The sequence below is a fragment of the Pelophylax lessonae genome (genome assembly GCF_965119305.1).
Source record: "Pelophylax lessonae genome assembly, chromosome: 9".
Classification (NCBI taxonomy): domain Eukaryota; kingdom Metazoa; phylum Chordata; class Amphibia; order Anura; family Ranidae; genus Pelophylax; species Pelophylax lessonae.
In genome coordinates, this window is record NC_138776.1 from 204,278,305 (window position 1) to 204,305,908 (window position 27,604).

The following is a 27,604-nucleotide window of genomic DNA, read 5'->3' on the forward strand; positions in this document are numbered from 1 at the left end:
TCATTAAAATTTTAATGTTAACATACTTGGGTAGATTTACTAAAATTGGAGCCCTCAGAATCCAGTGCAGCTGTGCATGGTAGCCAATCAGCTTCTAACTTCAGCTTGTTTAGTTAAGCTTTGACAATAAAACCTGGAAGCTGATTTGTTTCTATGCAGATCTACACCAGATTTTATACGCTTTAATTTTTGTAAATAACCCCCACTATGTTATTCTACACGTTAGTTAGGCTCGGTTCATATATATATGCGGATTGGATGCGTTTTTAAAAATTTGCACCTAAATCACACCTTAAACGTTGAACAGAACCACACCGGACTCCCGCACAGAAACCGCTACTGCATATGAGTGAACCCAGCCTTTAAGAGATGCTGTCACCTTGGCTTACAGAGAAAATTGATCTAGTCTTTGAGAGGGGCATATATTGACTCCCATATACTTAGTTTACCTATGCTCCCTCACAGCTATTTGTTCCTTGGCAGAGAATAACTGGTACTTTTGTGTATGGGGAAGCCCAAGCGCTATTACAGTTAGTTACGTCTGAGCATCAATGTATCTTCATTATCCCAATACACCTTCATTATCCCAATACTACTGAGTCAGACTAATAGCTCTGCAATTAGGAGGGGGTGTGTTAGACTGCTTTAGAGAGAGCGACTGGCCAGCATCTGGGGACAGAATGCATAAGTGCCAGTAGGGAACTCTTAACCCGATCATAAACTGAGTGAATTTTATCTGGTTCTCGATAAATCAGCCAACATTTTTTTTGCGAGTGACCCTGTCTAGCAGGAGCTGGGCTAGACAGAAAATTGTTGGCTGAGCGATAGCTGCATCCAATCAGATGCATCCAAAGTTTGGGAATTCTTATTGCTAGTTCACATGCGCTTTGGTCTCTAAACAGCAATCCATGTCTGAATCACTTTTCAGAAAGGATGTAAGAGACAGTGGGGAGGCATTGTATTGCCCCCTCACCACCCCTCTGCTTTAGCCTCTTGTATCGCCCACCCCTCTGCTTTAGCCTCTTGAGTCCCACTTTAGTACACAATGCATGCGGTTGCGGGGCACCTGCAGAGCAGACCCATTCACTTAAATGGGTTTTGATTAGTGGGTGCTATGCCTCCTGAAAGCAACAGGGGGTATAAATCCTGCAGCGGCCCGAAGCATATGTACACATATGGCCACTGCCTTTGTGAGTTGGGGGGGATGGGAAGGGGTGCCAGGTTTTACTGACCCCCAGCCTCACGTGTGAATGAGCCCTTCCAGCCTGTGGTGCCTACTGTCAGAACACAATAGCTGGCACTACAGGTACATTCATCTGCACTGTATGCCAAGAATGGAGGAACCTGTTTGATTTTTCTTTCCTTCACCCTGTAGTTGTTGTTGTTCAGTCATTTAGTCATGTCCGACTCTTCGTGATCTCATGGACCATAGTGCTCCAGGCTTTCCTGTCCTCTACTGCCTCTCGGAGCTTGTTTAACTTCATGTTCATGTTTGATCTTGTTTTCTGTCGTCCTCTTCTCCTTTTTCTTTCCATGTTTCCCAGCATCAGGGTCTTTTCCAATGAGTCCTCTCTTCACATTAGGTGGCCAAAGTATTTGAGTTTCAACTTCAGGATCTGTCTTTTCAGTGAATATTCAGGGTTGATTTCCACGATTGACTGGTTTGATCTTCTTGCCATCCAAGGGACCTTCAAGAGTCTTCTCCGACACCATAGTTCAAAAGCATTAATTCCTCAGCATTCAGCCTTCCTTAAGGTCCAACTTTCACAGCCATAGGTTACTACTGGGAATGCCATAGCTTGAACTTTATGGCACTTTGTCGGTAGGGTGATGTCTCTGTTTTTATAATGCCTATAGAGTGATTTAAAAAAAAAAAACTAACAGTGTATGGCCAGCTTTACACTAAGGTGACAGATGATAAATGTATTGCCTGTCATCTTGCTTACATTTTGGAGTGAAGAATGCATTTATTTTTAAAAAGGGTATTTGTGTTTAAGACACACTAAAATGACATATGACAATATTTGTTGACAGGTCACGTCAACATGTATTGACCCACCTGTAATGTAATTGCAGCTTGGTTAATCAAGGCCTATGTGACTATTAATTGCATTCATGCAACATCAGGTTGTAAGTGTATACTGGTAATTTAAAGTGATTGTAAAGGCAGAAAGTTTTTTTTTTTTATCTTAATGCATTAAGATAAAAAAAAACCTGTGTGCAGCAGCTCCCTGTAGCCCAATCATAGGAAAGTTGTAGATCGCACTCCGACATGAAGGAAAAAATGGACTTTATTGAATAAAATGTAATTCAAATGTGACAACCATCATGAACAAACAGACAAACACAGGAACAGTTAACGTGTTTCAGGAATTACATTTTCTTAATCATAACTGTTCATCATCTCCATGATGGTTGTCACATTTCAATTACATTTTATTCAATAAAGTCAATTTGTTCCTTCATGCTGGAGTGCGGTCTACAACTTTCTTGCGATTTGGCATTGCTTGGACTGTGGACCGAACGTGCACCTGACTTCTGATGGTTCTATCATTTGCACCTGAGCGGCTGCTTCTCCACCGTGTTCAGCCCCCCTCACCCCCCCCCCAATACTTACCTGAGCCCGTCTTTATCCAGTGATGTTGCAGGAGTGTCTCAGCTGCCCGGGAATCCCCACCTCATTGGCTAAGACTTGCTCCTGCTGCTGTCAATCAAAGTCAGTCAGCCAATCAGGAGAGGAAGGGGTGGGGCCAGGTCATAGCTCTGTATCTGAATGGACACAGGGAGCTGTGAATGGGTTTGGGTGCCCCCATAGCAAGCTTCTTGCTGTGGGGGCACTCAATAGGAGGGAGGGGCCAGGAGCATAGAAGAGGGACCCAAGAAGAAGAGGATCCGGACCACTCTGTGCAAAACCAACTTCACAGAGTAGGTAAGTATAACATGTTTGTTAATTAAAGAAAAAAAAAAGGAGACATTACAATCACTTTACGTACCACTACAGTACCATATATAGCAGTAGTAAAATGTCTCAGAAAAACTCTATCTGTATCATTAAAATGCCATCTTTGAGCTCCAGTCATGTGACTTGCCTAGTCTGAGATGATGATCAGTCTGCTGCAAGCATTTTCTCAGTCTCTCCAACCCCCTCCCCCACTTCCACGGTAAAAGAGATTACATAGTTTCATACATAGTTGTTGAGGTTGAATAAAGACAATAGTCCGTACAGTTCAACCTGTGTAGGTGTGTGTGGCTGCAGGGCCGGTGCTTCCACTAGGCAAACTAGGCAGCCGCCTAGGGCGCATTGCCTCCTAGGGGCGCAGCCAGGAGTCGGCACTCTCTCTCCATCATGAATTCTAGATCATGAATGATTATTGTGAGCTGAGGCGAGGGGCGGAGGTGGGGGGAAAGAAGGGACAGCGGAAGATGCCAAGTGTCTTGGGCAGTGGTGGAACTACTAGGCCCTGGCTTTCCACCACTGTTGGAAGGGCCCCAAAAGGCAAGAAGGAAGCCCCCCAGAGTGCATCCTGCATGATGATCCTCTTCAGGTGGAGCTGAGCGGCAGGAAGTGACTCTCTGCACTGAGCTGGTGGGCAGCCGTTTATTTCCCTGGGTCGGTATTAAGCAGGGAGCGGAGGAGAGCTGAACCTGAGCCAGAGCTCGGCACTGGAGGGCGGAACCTTTACTGGGGCAGAAGCGACAAGGCACCAGAATGGTCTGAGGAGGCTGGTGATGAAGGACGTGTGGAGCTCTCTAACTGCTGCTTTTTTCTCCACTAGGAGCCACTGCGTTTAACAGGGTTCGGGGTCACCAGGTGTGCCATGAGGAATAGGGGTCCCTGGGTGTGCCATGGGGGATTGGGGGTCCCTAGGTGTGACACGGAGGAACATCAGGGTCCCCAGGTGTGACACGGAGGAACATCAGGGTCCCCAAATGTGACATGGAAAAACATCAGGATCTGACATAGAGGTACATCGGGGTCAGTGGGTATGACGGCATGAAATGGAGTAATATTGGGGTCCCAGGATGTGACATGGAAAAACATCAAAGTCCCTTGGTGTGACATTGAGGGACATTAGGGTCCCTGGGTGTGAAATGGAGGAATATGGGGGTCACTGGGTATGACAGCATAACATGGAGGAACCATCAGATCAGGGTCACATAGAGGAGTTTTTAACCCCTTCCCTTTTTTGGGGGGGGGGGGGGCACAAATAGCTGGTCTTGCCTAGGGCATAAAATAGTCTAGCACCGGCCCTGTGTGGCCGTAATCATCTCTCATACCCCTGAATGTTCTGATCCTTGAGATGAACGTCCAAGAGTCTTTTGAAAGTAGCCATACTTCCCGCAGAAACCACCTTGCAACATTGGTACTTGGTAGCACGTTACCAGGTGTGAGAGGCCGTAGCATGTGGCTTATTAGTGGCAGACATTTGAGAATACATTCAAAAATTGTACAGACACTAGGATTTACCTTGCTGTGTGTCTCAGTGCAGAAGTAAACTCTGACCCTGAATGAAGTCTGTCATCCTCCTAGAGAGAAAAGATGGGAAGTACTGTAATCTCTATGAAATTTTATATATTTTATATAATACCAGCAAGTATGACACTTACACAGTGTTTAGCATGCATGTCCTTATCATAAAATATATCTGATGCTAGGTTCACTTTAATAGTATAAGCATCCGAGGTTGATATACTGATCCTAACTGCTAAGTAAATCACTGTCACAAACCAATATATAGCCAGTTTAAATCTGCATACTTCTTCTGGTCCAGTAACTCCAGAAGAAACGTTCACTACTATTAACTGCTACAAATGATGGGTAGGCACTACAAGTTGTCAGTCAGTATCACGATTAAGAATCTGTTGCTATGGGGCACATCATGATTACATTAAAATTCAGTGTACTTGTACTCTGTAGCTTCCATGTTTTCGAAAAATTAGCACCATGTAACGTCCCAGCTGGGGCTGCCACCTCATCCCTTTAAAACCAAGCACATATAATAACACAGATTCTGGGGCTAATTGAATGCAGATAAGGCACTAAGTGAGTTTATTACCACCTGAATCTGCCACAGAACCTGTGTAATTAATACATGTTCGGTTTTAAAGGGATGAGGTGGCAATCCTAGTCCCAGCCCATATCACAACACAAAGTGAGGCACTACTCAACAGGCTGATTAGCCTCTACAATGCATTGTGGGAGCCCTGAAGGTGATACTCTACTTGACCTCTTTCAAAAGTCAGCATTTGCATTTTGTAGTCTTTTAATTTTTAGATGATTCTGGGACACACTGCATCCATGTGATTTTCAAGCAAGTTTTACTAGTCAACAACATCTTGTGATGGCAATTTTTTTTCCATTTCATAAGAATTCATAAGGCTATGCATAGCAAATAATAGTAGTGGCAGACATTCACTTAACAGAAGTTCGAGGATGAGTATGACATAATTGTAGTCAATAATAGTAATGTCATAGTTGTATACTGTTAGCTTACCTTTAACTTATTACATGATTGTTACGGAAAAAAAGGAAGCCAAAAAATAAAAATACTTTTACTTTTATGTTATTTATTATATAGAAGTTATTATGAACTCTGTGACTGTAAAGATATGGTAAAAGGAAAGGCACCATAAAAGTGGCTAGGGAGGCCCAAAAATAGAATTTGTGGCTATTCACATAACATTCCTGAACCGTGACAGACAGAAAACAATAAAGGGGTTGGGATCCTGTTACCGTCCGTTTGGTGGATTGCTGAACTTTACATAAGAGTAAACAACCCCCTCCACTTGGGTGCTCACTGGCCCTTGGGGTCCTTGGGGGTCCTTGTGGACACGTTGGGGGTCTATGCACTGCTGCATTGCCCACTGGTTGGAGAGTGTATCAGCCTCATCTGATAGGATTGATCTATACTATTTGCTTATCTGTCAATTAGTTCTTGTATACCCAATAATTCCCTTGAAGAAGAAAATCTTCTAAAACATTTCGGGACACATCTAAGATCTTTTCCCTAGCAGACCAAGCAGTTTGTTGGGAGTTATCTTGATGCATAGGGTATATCATGTATATGTATGCAACTGTTTGTGTTTTTTATACACATTGTTTGTTTTATGTGACATTTTCATGGACTGATGTCCCTTTTATCTCGTATTTCAAACTAGACATTGGCATACGCCGTTTAACCTAACTACTTTATACTCTACTCTAAAAGTCCTAGAGGGGTGATTTCTTTGCACATACTGTATGTGCATACTGTTTACTTTTATTTTGGGATGTTGGCAGAAACCCCATACACTCTATTTGGCTCACTATCTACACTATATTACCAAAAGTATTGGGATGCCTGCCTTTACACGCTCATGAAGTTTAATGGCATCCCAGTCTTAGTATGTAGGGATCAATATTGAGTTTGCCCACCCTTTGCAGCTATGACATCTTCAGCTCTTCTAGGAAGGCTGTCCACAAGGTTTAGGAATGTGTCTATGGGAATTTTTAACCATTCTTCCAGAAGCGCATTTGTGAGGTCAGGATGGTGTGGATGAGAGGGCCTGGCTCGCAATCTCAGCTCTAATTTATCCCAAAAGGTGTTCTATCAGGCAGAGGTCAGAACTCTGTGCAGGCCAGTCAAGTTCCTCCACCCCAAACTTGCTCATTCATGTGTTTATGGACCTTGCTTTGTGCAGAGGCCCAAATAATTTGGTGGAGGTGGGGGGGGGGGGTTATGGTGTGGGGTTGTTTTTTTAGGGGTTGGGTTTGGTCCCTTAGTTCCAGTAAAGGCATCAGCATTTCAACACATTTTGGACAATTTCATGCTCCAAACTTTGTGGGAACAGTTTAGGGCTGGCCCTTCCTGTTCCAACATGACTGCACACCAGTACACAAAGTAAGGTCCATAAAGACATAGATGTGAGAGTTTGTGGTGGAGGAACTTCACTGGCCTACACAGAGTCCTGACCTCAACCCGATAGAACACCATTGGGATGAATTAGAGCGAAGACTGTGAGCCAGGCCTTCTTTCCCACATCAGTGCCTTACCTCATGCACTTCTGGAAGAATGGTCAAACATTCCCATTGACACACTCCTAAAACTTGTGGTCAACCTTCCCAGAAGAGTTGAAGCTGTTATAGCTGCAAAGGGTGGGCCAACTCAACATTGAACCCTACAGACTAAAGGGCCATACACACTATAAGATTTTCTGAAGACATTTTCCTTCATATTTACCTTTTCTATGTAGTGCAAGGGCCTGCCAGATTGCATACACATTGAAAGTGTTTAGGTTTGACCTCATATTATATGGTTTTGGTAAATCTAAAGGAAAAAGTCTTCAGAAAATATTATAGTGTGTATGGCCCATAAGACTGGGATGCAAATAAAGTTCATGTGCGTGTAATGACAGGCATCCCGATACTTTTGATAATACAGTGTATGTATAGCGATCAAAATTTGGTCATTACATGAGAGCACTATTGTTTGCACTATTGTTTGCTTTTAAACCTCTGTTTTTCAAAAACAGGTTTGAACAAATTTTCGTATAGTGTATGGCCGGGATTATTTTCAGTGGGCACAAACTCTTGGCAGCCTACCAGTCCTCTAATAAAAACACACAGCAAGGGTTTATAAACTTTCAGAAACTGACTGGAATCTAAGTTCAGAATCTTTGTTGTAATTGTTAAGTATTTTATTAGGATACATTTCTTTAGCCTGCATGCAGCTAGAAGGGTTAGGAATGGCTTGTATTAAAGTTCTATTATTGTTTGTCAGGAATACTTAAATACTTTAGGTTTATTGGTTCCACCAATTTTAATAGTTTATTCCTTCTTTTTTATTGAAATTTATAGTAGAATAATCAAAATTTCAGTCTCCCCCACCTCTCTAAGTTATCTTGCTCCAGTTCATCATCTTTACCATAATTGGACAAGGTTTTCCTCCACTTTCAAATGTTTCTTTATAGCTGGTCTAAGCAGCCTGTAGATTGAGGTTTTATAAATGTCTGTAAAAATAGTCTCTGTCAGCAAACCAATCAGCCTGTCAGATAATTTGTGATTCTGTCAAGCTGTGTTTATAATACAGACACCCTTGACATATTATGGTCAGAACAGGAACTATACCATACTTTTCACAACTTTAGTACAACAGTGCAGATTGGTCAACCCACTCCAGCTGTCTTGACTATGAAGTAGTAACAGCACATAAATACAGGTATGCTTCTGCTTTCCTTTAGACAGTTTCACAGTTTTAGAATATTATTATTGATTATCTTTTAGCGTGGGGATAAGATTTAATAACTTTTAGATATTAGATATGATGCAGGTGTGCATCTGCATTAGTCCTTTTTTAGCTAGAATTATTTTTGACCTGGAGGAGATTTTTTTTTTTTTCTTTCTACAAAACTGGAATTGGCCTGTAAATTTTTCCAGTAACACTGGTAAAAATGAAAGGTTCCTTATTTATACTCAAGTTCACATTTTCTTGAAGACAGAATTGCTGCTTCCATGCAAAAGAATTCTGAGTATAATAAATAGCCAATTCCAAAGATTTGCATAAATGTTTATGTACGTTGTGGTATTGCACAAAAAGGCAATTTGTGGTTGAACACTGGAACAAGTCCCATTTTTTATTACATCATGCTGAGAAATATTACTCGTAAGCATCTAGACAATGGTTATCTGTCTTAGTAATATTAGCATATTCCTTCTCTTATTCAAAATCATGGTTGCATTACATTTACTGACAAGTGGAAGTTAGGAGTTGCAGTGAGTAAAATTGTTTTTTTAACCATTCAAAATGTGATGCTACAATCTTGTTCCTTAATTTTAAATGAATACATACGCTGTCATCTGTGCAAATTATTTTGTCCATTCTACAGTGCTGGGTACGATTTCTGTATTCTAACACACTTTCTCTACATAGGTTCAGCAGGGACCAGCTGAACTTTGAACCAAGTATGGGCAGGCTGATTGTACCCAGGTTGATCGCTCCATCAACCTGGGTACAAGCAGCCTGTCTGTTTTTTCATGTGATTATTGCCAGCAGCTATAGCTGCTAGCAATAATCACTGTGTGTTCTCTCAGCTGGGATGAGCCTGATTTACAAAAGGAGTTGAAAATCTTAGTACAATAAAATGTGTAAATACCTATGTCTATAATTCAATCATGTGAAAAGCAAATTCCTGTTCACTTATTTCATTTTCATACAACTGAGTATTGTTGTTGGATAAGTGAACAAGAATTTGTAAAGTAAAGTAAATTTTTACTCAATTTTTTGTAGGAGAATTCTCAACTCATCCAGTAAAAAAGCCCAAATGTGAACAAGAATTCAGGAGCTGATTTTGTAATCTTTCAATTTTTGCCCAAAGAGTGGATGTTGCAGATGTGAATTTAGGTCAGCATCAAGTTTTTCATTAGAGTAGACATATTGAATGGTTTTAACCTCAGCAATAGTGAAAGCCTGAATAGAATTGCATCTGCTAATGAATGAGTGTTCAGCAGCCAATAAACACACATGCATCTATTTTGAGTTGTGGAGTCATGGGGCTTGAGCAAGAGTTCATAGGTAAGTCCTCATTACCAAATAGGAGGAGAAGAGGGTCTAAGTGGTAAAGTGCAGGTTATAGATAATAAATACAATACATATTGTCAAAGGTATTGGGACTCCTGCCTTTACACGCACATGAACTTTAATGGCATCCTAGTCCGTAGGGTTCAATATTGAGTTGGCCCACCCTTTGCGACTATAACAGCTTCAACTCTTCTGTGAAGGCTGTCCACCAGATTAAGGCGTGTCTATGGGAATGTTTGACCACTCTTCTAGAACTGCATTTGTGAGGTCAGGCACTAATGTTGGATGAGAAGGTGTTCCATCGGGTTGAGGTTAGGACTCTATGTAGGTCAAGTTCCTCTACCTCTACAAGTTCCTCTACTCGCTCATCCATGTCTATATGGACCTTCCTTTTGTGGTAAAGAGGAATATACTGTAGATGGCTGGAGTGGAAGTAAAGTCACACTCCATCACGGTATCTAGAAAGTTTGGTTGCTGTTTTTAGTATGAGATTTCCAACAGCTGGTAGCTTTTGGGAGAAAAGGAGGTCATATTGTTGAGATAAAGCTTGAAAAATCTTTGGAGAGATATTGCTATTGACATAGAGAGAAAGTAAAGAGCGAATACCTGATTTGCCATGTATGAAAGCCATGTTTGATGCTCTAAGACCCGGAAGAAACATCAGATTTTGTTGTATTGGAATGAATCAAGATTGGAAGGGGGAGAGATTCATAGCCTTCCTGATCTCTCTTCAGGAGATGATGGTATCCCTGAAAATAACATTATTAATAGCATAAAATAACAATAAGTATAGCATGGATTAGCTTGGATTGAAAATCAGAGCCCTTTGTTGTGGAAGAAGGTGACTCTGTATAGACGCTGCTGCAGACGTTGGATGACAAATGCGTACAGCGCCGTTGCATCACTTCCGGGTTCCAGCATTCGCGTGGAGCGCATTGCATTCCAAAGCTCTGCATTACGTCTGTATTACATTCTTCGATTGGGAGTACCCATCTATCTACTTTTTAGCAATAAAGAGTTTATGCAGTATTACACTATTGGCCTCTTTTTGCCCTACATGACCCATCTACCCATACCTGGTCCCGCTATGCTTGGTTGACACCGGAGTACATACCCCATAAGAGAGCGGACCCCCTTGATTCCTGGGCCTTTCCATAGGACCGTACTGGGCACTCCTGATATACCCTTACCCAAGGACCTCCAGAGGGGAACAGGACCCATCAGAGGAATTAATATCCATACCCATATACCTGCTCTTTACCCCTGTGTGGGGTGGGTACGTCCGGTGAGTGGGCTAACTACCCTAGGGGTCACCGAGCACCTCACCTATCACACACCACGGGGTTCATTTTCATTACCTCTTTATGAAGATTTTTGTCACCTATATCGACTAAATACGTCACTTTGGCACTTTATTGGATCACCAGCAATACTATTCAACCACTTTTATTTGATTTTATTTATTTTTACGCACTAGTCATATTAAGCATTGTTGTTGGCACTGTGTCACTTTAATTTCGATCTTAGTATTTATCAGCACTGATCACCTTTTTTGCTCAATATCTTGTTCAGTCCTTTGACACACTGCACTGATATTGGACATTTATACATATTTATTGTACTTATATGTTCTTTGTATGCAATTGGTCACTTTAATTTAATATTTATTCATTTAAACACCTTACTGGTTTTTGCACTTCATCACACCACATTTTAGCGTATTGTATTCTATTTATTGTGATATTTATCTTTGTGCATTTTTTGTATACTTTATATACCTGTGCTGCCAATACATCACCATATTTCTAGTAGGCAGCGCCATTCCCACACTCTTATTTTCTGTATAGAAGTTGCTTAAAAAAATTCTCAAGGACCTCACCAATCTCGGACAGTGTGGACATCTGTTTTCCTGTCAGTGAGGTTAACTTGTGTTTAAATGTGGGAATGTGCATACCCTTAGCTAAGTGAGATAAGATTTTCCAAATTTTATTTCCAAATTTGAAAAAATCTCTGTAAGAGGACAAGGTGTGTTCATATCTGTCTTGCCATGGATCTATATTGAGTTAGACTGTTTTCCAGGCTTTCTTATGTAATAGTGTCGGAGAATCATTTGAGGCAGACTTGGCCTTTTATACAGCTATTGGTGAAAAATCTTTTTATAGGCTGACATGAAAGACAGGATCCTCCCTGTTAGGTAAGACTTACCACCAGTTTTCCAAAAGCAGTGTGGGATTAGAAATGTGTTTAGCAGTTTTTTTCCAGAAATTCTGATCACGCATCCTTAAACATATACTGGAAGGTATCAGTATTCAAATGATAAATGGGGAAAACATCACAGGAAGGAATTACCTGTTTTTGGGGAATCCTGTAGAGTGATAGAAATTGGGAATTGGTCTGAAATAGCCATCTCATGGAAATATGCATGAGTAATCTTTGGCAATAGTCCTGGGGTAAAAAACAAATATTCCAGTCTAGCCAGGGTAATATGTACTAGTTATCTTTCAGAAACCTATAAGACATGGGTGTCCAACCTTTTGGCTTCTCTGGGCCACATTGAGTGCAGAGACATTTTCTCGGGCCGCATATAAAATATATACTATAGTTAAGATATGTAATAAAATGCAGATGCACCCTTCCCTTGCCGTCGTGCCCCCCCGCACTAATTTAACACAACTAGGGGATGATCAAATGAAATGGAATCAGTATACAGAGGTTTACCTCCTCTGAGAGATAATAAAGGAACACTCTAACCACCATGACCATGTCAGTGATTTGAAGTGGTCATGGTGGTAGGAGTCAGAAAGACTGCACATGCTCACATCCCCCCCCCCCCCTCGCTCCCCTCTGAGGCAGCCTCTGCCTACCATTAGTTGGAAGCTGCTGTGGCCGTGCCCCCGACCCAACTTCCTTCCTCCCCAGCAAAAAAAAAATTGTCAGGGGGCACTGGGCCGCATTGCCTGCGGTTCTGGGCCGCAGGTTGGACATGCCTGCTATAAGATTTAGTGCGTTAATTATATTGGTTAGTGGAGCGCTAGATGGAAGCATGCATTTGGAGTTTTGCTTAAGAGCAATTTTTTGGAAGTGTATCTTCCCTTTCATTTATTGTTGAGTTAAAATAGCCTCGTATTATGTGTTTGGGGGTGTGGTTATGCCAAAGGCACTGAATGGTAAGGTGAAAAAATCAGAGTTGAGTGTTTTAGGGGCATAAATGTTGGTAAATATAAGCTCATCATTAAACATTGAATTATGGAGCTGGTGACTTTACAACCTACATGATCGTGCATATGTGATTTTATTGTGTGGGGCAGGTTTTTGTTGAATAATGAGAACTACCACCCCTCTACCATCAGATAAAGCCTACTATTTCACCCACCCATAGCTTTTTCATGCAATCATATTCACAAGCTGTGAGCTGAGATTCTTGTAATACAGCTATGCCAGCACAAAGCCTTGTAAGATGTTGCAAGATCTTTATTCTCTTGTTTGGGGACCTTAGGCCCCTCACATTACAGGAGATTACTTGCATACCACGGTACAATATGAGGTACTGTTATGTAAGCATTTTAGACATTAGAATGTTATGGGCAGAAAGGTGTTATTCACCCTTGAATACAGCAAAATGTGGCTATCAGTAGAGGCTAACAGGTTAGGTGTCCTCACTAAATGAAAGATGCAGGCCTCAGTAGATGTGTAAGTGTCAGGCATGGGTAATGTCAGCCTTAACTGCATACCTAGCTTTAAACAGTATGTAACTAGCAAAAAACGATACAACAAATAAAGGACCATCCTATTGCAGAAGCAGCCGAGAATACATTGAACAAATCAAACAAGAAAACACTGGTCTGTTTGGGCTTGGCTTTGTTCTTCAGTAGATGAGTTAAAATATGGCATTCCTTAAACTGGCTGGTTTCCTGGTGTCATTGGGAAGGGGAGAAAGTTAGAATTTTAAAATACAGCCTTTCAAGTGAAGGCCTAAAAGGTGGCACAACTGTTAAGCAGCAAACTTTCTGAAAGATGTATATTGCTAAAAAGTTTGAGGTGGAGAGCATAAGGATAAATCGCTCCAAGGAGTAAAATAAATATATTCTATACTCATTCAGAGATAGAGTCCAGTGTGTTGGAGGCATTACAGGAACGGTATGTCAGTCCACTGGATGAGGTCATTTTCTTTGCGTGAGGGGTCACCGGATACTTGTGATCTTTGGGAGGAGCCAATGATTCCTTTGACAATGGAAGCCAGGTGGATAGAAGAAGTTTCAGCCTTTGCCAGGTTGTGGAATGAGTACTGCTGGCCATCAGGTAGCTGGAAACAAAGCACCGCAAGGTAGGCTAAAGTAAACTGGATATTGCAGGTAAACACATCTGTGCAGACTTTTCCAAACGCTTTTAGTTTCCATAAAACCTCTGCAGAATACTCTGTGAAGAAGAGAAGTTTAGCTCCGTCAACCATCGGGGAGTTTGTTTTTTACGAAAACATTGAAGGATAGCCATTTTGTCAGCTTAGTTTAAATATTTGACAATGACAGGGCATGGACTTTTGCAGTCAGAGTTAGGTGCTCCAAGTTTGTGGGCTCTTTTAACTTTAAAGGTACCAGCCAGTTCCAGGGAGGCAAGTATACACATTGAACAGAGCTCTCTTCATGAAGATGCTTTCATCAACACATGAATGCCTATTACTCTGGGAGTGTTCCCACGAGAACAATTTTCATCATCAAGTTTTACCATAATAGAAGTATTGTGCTGTATAGTTGAGTTTAAGTCAGTTTGGGTCTGGGGCAATGCATTTTCCAATGAAGATATCTTGTGTTCAACTTCTGTCATTCTCTGTACCTGAGTTTGCAGCTCCTGTTTAATTTGCTAGATGTTGATCTTTATGGCTTCATCCACAGCTAATTTTATTGTTGAGGAAGTTTGGCCATCTCTGCAGTGATGGAGGAGTGATTCATGTGCGGATCTTCCTCTGATGTGACTGGGAAGCAGTGTCTTTTGAGGGCTGATGACTCTGTAGCTGCCATCTTGGCTGCATCTCTGAAGACAGAGGGAGAAGTACAGAGCCACAATTCTGAGTGTGTGATGTCTTGCTGTGAGCCCAAGAAACACTCCCAAGCCTATACAGGGAGCAGAGCTGAGATTCGGGTGCCCTGGAAGGGAGCGGGCTATTATTTGAGTGATTTTCCACATTATAACAGGAGCGCTTGGGGATTGCTGTCTCTATATAAAGCACTGGAACTGAAAGCCATTGTTATCTTTCTATATATACACTATATTACCAAAAGTATTGTGACACCTGCCTTTAAAGCACATAAACTTTTATGGCATCCCAGCCTTAGTCCATAGGGTTCAATATTGAGTTGGCCCACCCTTTGCTGCTATTACAGCTTCAACTCTTCTGGGAAGGCTGTCCACAAGGTTTTGGAGTGTGTCTATGGAAATATTTGACCATTCTTCCAGAAGTGCATTTGTTAGGTCAGTCACTGTTGTGGATGAGAAGGCCTGGCTCGCTGTCTCTGCTGTAATTCCTCCCAAAGGTGTTCTATCGGGTAGAGGTCAGGACAGTCAAGTTCCTACACCTCAACTCGCTCATCCATGTCTTTAATGGACCTTTCTTTGTGCACTGGTCCAAATCATTTGGTGGAGGGAGGATTATGGTGTGGGGTTGTTTTTCAGGGGCTGGGCTTGAATGGAAGTCCTAAGGAATCAGCATACCAAGACATTTTGGACAATTTCATGCTCCCAACTTTGTGGGAACAGTTTGGGGATGGCCCTTTCCTGTTCTAACATGACTGCGCACCAGTGCACAAACAAGGTCCATAAAGACATGGATTAGTGAGTTTGGGGTAGAGGAACTTGACTGGCCTGCACAGAGTTCCAACCTCAATCCGACAGAACACCTTTGGGATGATTTAGAGCGAAGACTGCGAGCCAGGCCTTCTCATCCACGTCAGACGCCTGACGTGGATGAGAATCCACGCCTGACTTAACAAATGCACTTCTGGAAGAATGGTCCAACATTCCGATAGACACACTCCTAAAACATGTGGACAGTCTTCCCAGAAGAGTTGAAACTGTTATAGCTGCAAAGGGTGGGCCAACTCAAAATTGAACCCTACATACTAAGACTGGGATGCCATTAAAGTTCATGTGCGTGTAAAGACAAGCGTCCAAATACTTTTGATAATATAGAGTATTCTTGTTAAAACGACATTCTGATATTAGTAAGAATCCACCAGTGTATACCATATAATCTCCTCTCTTACTTTTTTGCACAATCTTGTATAACGTTTGTGTGAACGTTTTAACACTTAATAAGCAAATATTGAAAAAAAAAAAAAAAAGCTTTGAGTCTCTTTAGGCAGAACAACAGTACAGATGGCTCAATGGAGACACGCCCCCTCCTTCCTCCTCCTTCATTGACAAAAGTTCTTTCACTGATTACACTGCTTGGAAGATGATTTGTGAAGGGGGGAAAGTCTGATCAGTCCCTGGATTCTCTCCCCCATTCTCAGATGATGTTTCAAGCAGTATAATCAATTAAAGAACTGTTCCCAGTGGAAGAGAAATGAGGAGTCATGTCCCTGTCTGACTATCTGTACTGCAGTTCTGCCTGAAGACCAGAAGCTGTTAACCCCAGAAGAGTCAGATGCTCAGATACATAAAATGGGCAGACATCACTGCAGTGAAGATTTCTCCAGTATCCAACTCCCTGCACAATATGGGACTACTTTATTACAGGTAAGTGATGTGACTAAAGCTTTAAATGGTATTTTTGAATTTCTTTGTTCTTTATATTCCATTTGCAAAGTTGACAGACATGAGCTGCATTTTTAATAAAGTTTAACTTGTGATTTTCAAGCAGTATGTTTTCCAGCTTTCAAACAGGTTAAGTCATTGCTGTTTTTGACAGATTTGAAGTAAAATAATGCCCCCCCCCCCCCACTCACTCAAAAAAAGTAAACATAAAATAAAATAATAAATTTCACTTTATCAGTCATTATATGTTGTTGGTGCACAATTGTCTTTTTTTCAGCAAGTACAGAAAATACCTATTGATCTTGTCAGAAATGCAGTGTCCCTGTCACTTGCTGTGAGCTGAAAAGATAGCACAAACACCATTCTTCTTTTGTAAATTATTAGTCCAATCAATCCACCTCCATGTACCTTAAACGCTTGCGGACCGCCCACCGTTGATTTACTGCGGCAGGGCGGCCCTCCTGCGCGAAATGACGTAGGTCTACATCGGTCGGGTGCATGCAGCTAGGGGGCGCTTCCGCCGCCACTCGACAGCAGGGACTCCGATGCACGGGGCAGGCGACTCCAATTGCTGCCTGACACCCACGATCGTTCCCCGCTGAGAGAGAAGAACAATCAGCTGTTGCAAACACAGCTGACCATTCTTCTCTCTGAAATGATCACAGAGTGCCTGTGATCCTTCTATATAGGAATACAGGTCTCTGTGATCATTTCACAAGCCCGACCCCCATACAGTTAGAAACACGCCCCTAGGTACACATTTAACCCCTTGATCACCCACAGTGTTAGCCCCTTGCCTGCCAGTGTCATTATTACAGTAACAGTGCATATTTTTAGCACTGATTACTGTAATAATGTCACTGGTCCCCCCCCCGAAAGTGTCAAAAATGTCAGTTAGGGGTCTGATCTGTCCGCCGCAATGTCACAGTCCCGCTAAAAATCTCTTTTGGAAAAAAAAATTGCAGACCGCCCCCTATTACTAGTAAAAAAAAAAAAACAATAAAAATGACATAAATCTTTGCCGCAGGTAGTAGACACAATAACTTTTCCGCAAACCAATCAAAATAAGTTTATTGCAATCTTTTTTACCAAAAAATATGTAACAGAAAACAAATTGGCCTAAAATGTTAAAACATTTGGATTTTTTAATTTTTTGGGGGGAATGTTATATAGCAGAATGTGAAAAATATAGTTTTTTTTTTCAGAATTGTCGCTCTTTTTTTGTTTATAGCGCGAAAAATAAAATTCACAGAGGTGATCAAATACCACCAATAGAAAGCTCTAATTGTGGGAAAAAAAGGACATCAATGTTATTGGGGTACAGTGTCGCACGAGCAATTGTCCGTTGAAGTAACGCAGTGCCGAATCGCAAAATATGGCCTGGTCATTAAGGGGGGAAATCTTCCGGTCCAGAAGTGGTTAAATAAACAAACATAGAGGTTTGAAGTCCAAATTTTGAGACAACCATTGCTACCTCCATAGATACAATTGAGAAATTAGTGTAGCCATGGAGGGACAGAAAGTATACTGTCTGCTTCATTACCAAGTAAAAATGAAGAAAAAAAAAAGCCTGAAAATAAGAAAACAAATGCAGACACCACATCTATGGCGTGGCAGGCTGATATCAATTAAACTTTTGGGGTTTAGATACACGTTAAGCTATAAAGCCTATGAATACTAAAAAAAGAGACCCAAAACCCATTTTTTTAAATAGGCTTGAAGCTAATAAAAAGTAATGATGCCAAAACACTGTGCTACTTCCAGTTTCATTTCCTTAAGAACCACATAACTCAGTGGTAAGGGTCAGTGTTGATCAATACAGTTACTAGAGCATTCATAGCCAATTAGTCACAAATTGACATATCAGATTTGATTACTGACCCTAACCGCTAGGATTCGCAGAACAACTATTTACTTCCCCTAGTGGGAAATCTAGTGCTGATTATGACAAATTGCACAATCTTAGTCCAGGACAGTGCACACCGATGATGTAGTGCAAGCCTTTCAATCACCAAGGTTACATTCAAGGCTAATACAAAACAGTTTTTAGAAATTTCATAGCGAACACACTGCATTTTATTTTTTTTCATTAACAGATTTTTTTTTTTGTTCTATTCAGCTGCATATGGTAAATTGCAAATGTGCTGCTATTTACTGTGTGTAATCATTTAAACAATTAGAATTAAAACAATACTTTGAAATAAAAAAGAGCTTTGTTAGCGAAAAATTTGGTTTAATCTCCAAGGTTATATGCAGGTTTGATGCGACTTTCCATTCTGTGGTTTTCATATAGGAAAGGCATTCTCTCTAAAAGCTTTTATTTATTTTTTTTCCCTTATGAAGTTATATAATGTATTTCTGGCATATGTGCTATTTATTTAACCGAATAAATGACGTTTGTAGGTAAAAAATGTGACACAACATAACTTCAATAAAATTTTAGAAAATCTACAACCCCTACAGAAAACTCCACTTTTGCGAACAAATCTTAAAATATGCTCTGAAGTCCTTCTGATCGCACACATTTTGAGACCTAGGGGAGGGGGTTTGGGAAACTCTACCCACCCCCCTCATTTTTACACAACCCTCTACTTGAGTATTCCCCTACGCTTCCCTTTCTTCCCCCCCTCCTTAGGCTTACATTTACTTCTCAATTTTCACCTCTGATTCCCTCTCTATTTCACACATTTACATAACACACATCTTTATATACCTACCCTTGTTCCTTGAGTCTGAATAGTAGACATGATCACTTCGACATAATGTATTTATATATCTGCATGACCACTATGCCCATTCCTGTATATCACTACCCTCACTTGCCTCTGGAACATGCGTTAGCCTTATAAGTCTAAAAGTTTGAGATTCTACGCCTTCCTGGACCTAAGAGGCAATTGATTGGCAACTATCACAATTTTTACTATTTCACAATTGGACATACTATTCAATCTAAGATACTTACCTTTAAGATTCAGTGAATTAAAACTATGGCAATAAACCATGGTTGGCCATGTTGTTAATCTCCGCAGGACACAGTTTTGCTCTCAAATAGGATGTCCGGGATCGGAAGCAACACCCCTACCAAAAGATTAAGACTGGTATTACTTTCAGAATTCAAATTTTAAATATGACTTTTACTCGACTTTATGTCCACATAAACATTTTTTTTATATACATTGTTATGTATACAGAGTATTCTACCTATGTGTTTTGTTTGTTACCCTCTTTATGAAAACTCAATAAAAACGTTTGAAATTAAACATGTATAACTGCTTCACAAGCCATTGTATAATTTTTTATTTTTTTACGAACCATTTTACACTTTAGCCTGCAGCCACTACGATTTCCTAGAATTCAAGAATCCACTGACATATATATGGTTTATATAATTGGCTCACTGCTTTTCCCCAAGGGTGCACAGTGCCTGAAATAAAAAAAAAAAAACAAGCATTTCCTGCAGTAAAAGTTACAGTTTTGGTGGGTCACTTTCTAATGCATAGTAACATTTCAAACAAATGTTCATATGAATATTTGTACAGAAATAAAGAGGGGAATATGCACTCAGATAGCAGCAATCTGGGCATATACAAGTATGCTGGTGGTGCCAAATCCTTAACAAATTGCTTATAGAAAAGGAAGGATTGGGAGACAAGGATTTTTTGGCACAACATAATAGTAAAATTCAAATTTTTATTTGTGAATATAAATAAAAACAGGGGAAACCACTTAAAAAGTGACCTAATAGAAGGCCCAAGAATTATATACAAATTATGTAGCAGTTTGTTTAAATATTAATTCCATACAGAAAATACATAGGATATTGCAGACTTTTGTATAGGCAAATACTTGACATCAGAAGAATCTCGCCGACGTATGCCAGAGGACACGGACTGAAGTCCAATGGTAGCGTTTCCCCATCCAGGTAGGGTCTTGTGGCTATCGTTTGAGAGCTCAAGGAAGCATCTATCAGATGGGTCTTCATCTTGGACTCAAACTACAGTAAATTAGTAGTGCTGGGGCTGTTGACGCCAGCCAGGCATTCGCCAATCCTTGGTCGTTACAATTCAAAGGCTTTCTACTTTCTACTGACTATATGAGCTTCCTGCAATCCACGATACCCTCCTCGTTATTTACAATTGATGTTGACGAACATGTCTTGTTCTATAATACTATACAGAGTATTCCATTAAAAATGCTCCAGATGAAGCTTTGAAAAAGGCGAAACATGTTGAGCAATGTTAAATCTGTACATATGCATGTCTGAATACAACATCAGCTGGTCTGGTTGGACGGCAGTCCGTGTCTTCTGGCATCCGTCGGCGAAATTCTTCTGATGTCAAGTATTTGCCTATACAAAAGTCTGCAATATCCTATGTATTTTCTGTATGGAATTAATATTTAAACAAACTGCTACATAATTTGTATATAATTCTTGGGCCTTCTATTAGGTCACTTTTTAAGTGGTTTCCCCTGTTTTTATTTATATTCACAAATAAAAATTTGAATTTTACTATTATGTTGTGCCAAAAAATCCTTGTCTCCCAATCCTTCCTTTTCTATGAATATTTGTACAAACATTTGTACAAAAATTTCTCTTCGATGACTTAGCGAATGTCGTTTGAAGGTACTTCAAAATTTCATTTGCTTTTTCTATTAAATTTTGGATTGAACAGACGTTCCCAAATGGAAACCATATACACTGTTAGGATGTTCATTAGAGAAAACTTTTCCATACTGCTCCTTTGAATCTTCTCATCAAAATTCAACATCAATTTGACCACATTAACATATTACAAACAATAGTGTTCCACTGCCAGCACACCCTCTACCTAATCCTCTGACTAAGGGAGGCTGGCTCCCAGCCGTCACTGCTGACTCCGTAGACTCCACACACAACCTCACAGAGAAGAAGGGGAGCTGATTTTAAAAGAGATGTATGTTTTTTTTTTGTTTTTTTGTTTTTAAATCCTACTTACCTAGGTTGAGGAAGCATCAGTCCAATGCTGCATTTGTCCCCCGGCACTTCTAACACTGAGCGATCAAACACAGCCTATTGCTCCATTCTCACAGTTCTCTGAGCAGAGAGCTGCTAACTTTAAGTCAGCAGCTCTCTGCTCTGCCCCCCTCCTCGCTCACTTGAGCGCTGGGCTGCGGAAGGGGTAGGAGCAGCCGGCTCAGGCACTTGCTGAGAGACCATGGTGGGTGCTGGTCCAGTCATGTGAGTGTATCCCGACTCTATGGTCATGATGACACCCAAGCCTGGACCAACTCTGTGACATAAGCAGAGAGCGGACTTCAGCCTGCTCTCTGCTGAAAACAGGTCACCGGAGTGCAAAACGAACTGCACTCCTGTGATCATCAGGAGAAGTACAGCCAAACGAGCTTTATCTCTACTTCTCCTTTAAAAGTCATGTTTAGATCTATTAGGTTCTCCAGTGTGCAGACTGTTCCACCTAGTGTACACAAGACTAACGCATTTCACTTGATCCAGAGCTTACTCACAGGGGCTTTTGTACAACAATTGGAATTGTCTGTACAGTGGAGAACTAAATAAACATAAATAAACCTGAACAAGGCTTTTATATAGTAAAAGGCTCCCCTTCTTCTCTGAGTGTTGACCCCAAATAACCATTTGAAAATGTAATGAATGTTTTTAACAAAAAATGTGAAATTAATTCTACTAGTGTATGGCCAGTTTAAGACTCTTGCCACATGTCTAAAGAGAGCAAATGTTGTTAATGTTCCTTATACAATATTGAGATTACACAGGTGATGATAAGGAGGCAAATTCTCCCCTTCAACGGGTGGATTAAGAATGGAGCTGGTAAGGCTGGTCCTTAATCTTCAATAAGATTGCTACAATCCACAAATTAGCTCCTGGAATACTCGAGAGATGGTTGGTCTTACCCCTACCTGGACACGGTTTGCTGGGGGCACAACCAACATCACCAGTATGCTAAAGAGCTCCTCCTACTCACTGCTCTTATTGTTCTGGTTTACTTTTGCTGTACTGTTTGCACTGACTACGTTAAGTCACATATAAATGTACCCTTCCTCATATTGACAGAAAACTGATAATGTCCAATCTGGATGTTTGTATCTTTATATGAAAATCTTCAATAAAAACATGGTGGTAAAAAATACTGGAATACTCAAGATACGGAATATCAGGTTGTTGTTTGCAGAGCATACATTTTAAGGCTCCCCTCTTGAGACACATATGGGTTCTAAAAGGCATATTAGCTGCTACAAGATGTATGTGAGCATACACATCGGTAAAACTTTAGCTAAGTAGTTACCATCCCTTGTTGTGCTGCTATCTCTTTGGGGAAGGAGGAGATGGTAAAAAAGCCAGTGGTTCTAGAAAATAACTGAAATATTAGAACAACTTGAATCAGTTTAAATCAAATTGCACCAGGAAATTTGCAAACCCTAGAATATTAATCCAATTCATTTTTCTAGGTTTTGTTTTCTGCTTTTTTGTCAGCTTAATTTATTTCCGCCTAATATTTTGTGTGTTCATGTGTATTTTCTTTTATTTTCTACAGATAACTCTAAGCACATTGAATGGCTACAGGGAACTGATGGAGAAGTCTGGGTGTGGATCATGGGGGAAGCCAATGGAGACAAGCCATATGAGCAAATAGCCGAAGAGCTCATGGCTAAGAGTGCCAGACAGCAAGCACAAAAGGAGGCAGAGGAGCAATGGTGAGCGATGATCTTATATTGACGTGATCACATCCCAGTTTCTTCCTAAGGTTGAGTTCACACTGATGCACTGCGGCCAAACTGCAGGTGTATATATGGATCCCATGCATTGTACTTGTGTTTTAGCCACGATTAAGTCTATTAGCCTATTAGATTGAGTGTTTTTGCTGGGTTTTCTAAAGGCTCACCATAGATGCAGCATGAAGGACTTCTGGGCGAGCTTTCAGAAAACACAAGAAAAAATTTGCAACCTTATAGAAGTCAATAGGATCATGGCTAAAATGGGTAAAATGCATAGAGACCCCATATACACCTATGTTGCGGCCAAACCACAGTGGTGCACTAGTGGGAACCCAGCCTAACCATCCAAATTGCATTTAAGAAAGAATATTTATTAAATCATGATTTGCTACAAGGGTCTGGGATTGCAGTCCCTTCTCAAAACAAAAATGTGCAACCTAATAGAAGTCGCCACAAAAAATATTGATACTTTGGGCCCAAATTGGACATTTGCACTTAGAGGTGTACTCACTTTTGTTGCCAGCGGTTTAGACATTAATGGCTGTGTGTTGAGTTATTTTGAGGGGACAGCAAATTTACACTGTTATACAAGCTGTGCACTCACTACTTTACATTGTAGCAAAGTGTCATTTCTTCAGTGTTGTTTCATGAAAAGATATAATAAAATATTTACAAAAATGTGAGGGGTGTACTCACTTTTGTGAGATACTGTACATCGGTAAAGAAATAAATATAATTACAGATAAGAAACACATCCTGCAGCAAGGATTACAGTTCAAGGCTCACCTAAATATTTTCTGTACCATTGAACCTGAACACACTATATGATCCAAAGTTGCTACTTAAAGCAGTATTAAACCCAAAACCAAAACATTTAATATATTGAAGCTTACCAATCATTAGATGTGATGGCTGAATTATTTTTTTTAGGCTTTTTCACCTGGTGATCTGGTCTGGACCCCCACTCTGGATAAAGAAACACAGGGGCACATTTGGACAGCAGCACTGTGTCTCTGGGGAGAGGCGTGTTAGATGCACCAGCAGATTTAGATACACTGACAAATTGAAGCTCCAGCTAACACTTTATAAACAGTTGCAGCAAACTGTTTTGTTTTTTTTTTCTATTTGGGATAGAGGTTTTACATGAATAAATAAAACCGATCATCTACTTATTGGCCATATCGCCAGGTAAAACTAAAGGAAGGAAAGAAACAAAACAAAAAAAAAATAAATGAATGCAACCATCTCATCTAAGAATTGGTAAACTGAAAAAAAAAACAATGATGGCTTTTGGGGTAATCCTGCTTTAAGATCCAGTGTGGTTCCAAATTTAGCTATATCAAGAGGCTATTGGATTAAAGCACTGAGGACATTCATGGTACATATAACATAGGGATGAAAAATGTGCCGTAGTCCTATTTATTCAAGTATAGAGTAGGGAATTGGATTGAGGACTTTCATAGTACAGTATGAACTCAACAACACAATAATTATAAAAAAAAGTACAAAAGCTTATTACGTCCATCAATATTAAAAAAAATCACTCATAAAGGGAAAAGGGAACAGGGAAAGTTGTGTCCACTTTAGGACAAATTGAAAATCATAAGAAGACACAACAAAATTCCTCTAATACAGATTGGATATTAACTAGGGTGTCCACCCATTTAAGGGGGGCCTCTGATTGCATGCCTCCAGTCTCACACGCTACATGTTTTGCAGACTGTCCGCTTCTTCAGGAGTTTGGTTCAAGAGAAATATTTAATATTAAATCTTTAGACGTAATAATGTGCAATTAGATATGTGCACAACATCACAAAAATTAGATATCTACCAAAGGGTGAAAATAGACATAAACGGATCCTAAATGTTTCCCCAATAATGCCCAAAAGTCACATAGACATGGCAAACCATAATCACCAGAGACCACATCAATAACCCAACGCCAAATGGCAGTCTCCCAGGTGAGTGCTGGAATCAGGTGAAGGTATGAATGGATAAAGACTGGTAGAAATAAATTGCATGATTACAAAAAATGGCTCACTACAGAGCCATCCCACTCGGGGAAAATATAAAACACAAACCTCCGACAGCTTGCATGAGATCATATAATATATACACACCTAACGATTTCCTAATATATTAGTGAGGATGGTCGGCAGATGGTGAAATGGACAAACAAAGGGGTGTCGTCATAGATGACAGATGGGATCAGATAGTTCTGGAAACATTTCAGTCTCACCTTGGTGACATGACATGTAGGTGTCATCCTTTTTACATAGGTAAAACCATGTGGGAATTTGGCCAAAGGATTAGGGATCATGTGTACTATTCTGGAAATGGCAAGGTGATTACTCCTGTCACTAAGCATATAGGCCTGTACCACAGGTTTGATAACTCGATGGTCTCTTTTTTTGTGTTGGAGGTAGTTCCTCCCGACTCAAGAGGAAGGAACTGGGACAACCAAATTTTAAGGTCCGAAACTATTTGGATCGAAAGATTAGCTGCGACGATTAATGAGATCAATTCATACAAACCGTTTCTGTAACCTGACTGATCCCTAAATCCCAGCATTGCCCTATCTTTGGCATGGTTATGCTAATCGGGACCATGTTGAAGCTTATGCAATTCATTTTAATTTTCAACTTTTTTCTATTTTCCTATTTTCCAACTGTATGATCTATAATTTGCTGATTTTGGGGTCCATTTGTGAACTGTATGGATGACCGTTATGGATATCTTTGCTTGACAGCCATTATTATATTTTATATACACCTTCTTTAGATTGCATTATACATGTCTATAGTATCTATATACGTGGTCACTAATATAGTGATATTGTTGACTTGAATCTACTCCCCTTTTGTGGTCATCTTGACCATTGGCACATGAGCTTAGCTGGTATAGCCACTCACAGATCCACTATTTTTTTTACCCTTGGATGGTGAATTCTCCCTTGGGCGAGTGTGTGATCTCCTTTTTTTATCCATGATCTTTATGGTCCTTTCTCCTTCATTTACTAGAGGATGGTGATGGGCCTCTTGACTGAAACGGGGTGGGCGGGTGGTGTCTGTGTGAGCAATTCAGTAATTTCTGCGATAATACTAAATAATTTATTTCAATAGCTATTGAGGCTTTTACAAGCCCAGAAAACATGAAGGGGGCCCAGGTGACCACACTCTCTCCAACATAGTGAGGATTGGAAGGGGTAGTATTTAGCCAGTTGAAATGGGGTCCTATATCACCAAGCTACTAATTTCTGGGATAGTTCCCAGTGGTTGATACAGTGGGAGGATGTGTAGCTATATCTAAAGGCTGAGGACCATTGCTGGAGTAAGAATTCCATCTTTAAGTCTAATTGCCATGCTAGCATGGGGGGAGTTTTAACCAATTGCCGTTTTTGTTGCAGGGTGTTGTACAGTTGAAGTGATGGGAAAGTAGTTCCACACATGAGAATTAATATAAATCGTGGGAGGGGGTTGCTTAGTCAGGAAAGTGATGATGCATGTATAAGTAAAGTGGAATGTTTTAGGAAGGTCGTATTGTGATGTCAACATTGCAAATGATTTAGGTATACCATTCAACATTAAGTCATCTATCAAAGATTTATCTTTCACCACCCATTGTCTAACTGAGAGGTATGGAATTAATTTCCAGTATTTCTACCGGTAGTTTAAGTCTAGTGCGTGTTGAATCTTGTTGTGACTGACAAAAGGCTATGATTGAGGCCTGAGTAGCAGGGGGGAGGCTCGATATTGTAAGTGGTTTCCACGGGTCTGCTAGTAATAAGAGAGTCAAGTTGAATGTTTGTGAACAAGCAGCCTCCATCCCACAGCATTTTCGATCAGTTTCAAAACCAGTGTTTAAGTTGTGCCAACAATGTAACCATTTGACAATCTCTAATGTCAGGTAGACCTATGCCCCCTGACCTTCTATGCGGTATAAGGTGTTTGTGTGAGCAATTTGCCCTTTTCCCTTGCCATAGGAATTGCCATGTCCATTTCACCATCTGCCGTCCTTACTAATATATTAAGAATTTGTTAGGTGTGTATATATTTTATGATCTCATGCAACCTGTTAGGGGCTTGTGTTTTATATTTACCCCAAGTGGGATGGCTCTATAGTGATCCATTTTTGTATTTATGCAATTTATTTCTACCAGTTTTTATCCATTCATACCTTATTCCTGCACTCGCCCAGGAGACTGCCATTTGGTGTCGCTGTTCCTTGGGTTATTGTTGTGGTCCCTGCTGAGTATGATTTGCCATGCCCAGCCGACTTTTGGGCATTATTGGGGAAAGATTTAGGTTCTGTTTCTGTCTATTTTTACCCTTTGGTAGCTATCTAATTTTTGTGATGTCATGAACATATCTAATTGCACATTATTATGTCTATATTCATGTTAAAATTTGTTTAGGTTTTTGTATTATTTTGGTTTTGTATCTCTCCCACAGATGAAATATTCCTCTTGAACCAAACTCCTTAAGAGCCGCGAAACATGTAGAGTGTGAGACTGGAGGCATGCTATTAGAGGCCCCCCTTAAATGGGCGGAAACCCTAGTTAATATCCA

At 40.4% G+C, this 27,604-nt stretch overlaps 1 protein-coding gene across 1 annotated transcript in view; it reads left to right on the forward strand.

Moving 5' to 3' along the window:
* Positions 1–27,604, forward strand: part of SH2D4B (SH2 domain containing 4B) — a 449,800-nt gene that overhangs the window by 156,076 nt on the left and 266,120 nt on the right. The window contains exon 2 of the mRNA XM_082266823.1: positions 22,856–23,015. Within this exon, the coding sequence (XP_082122949.1) occupies positions 22,856–23,015 (160 nt within the window). The remainder of the gene's footprint in view (positions 1–22,855; positions 23,016–27,604) is intronic.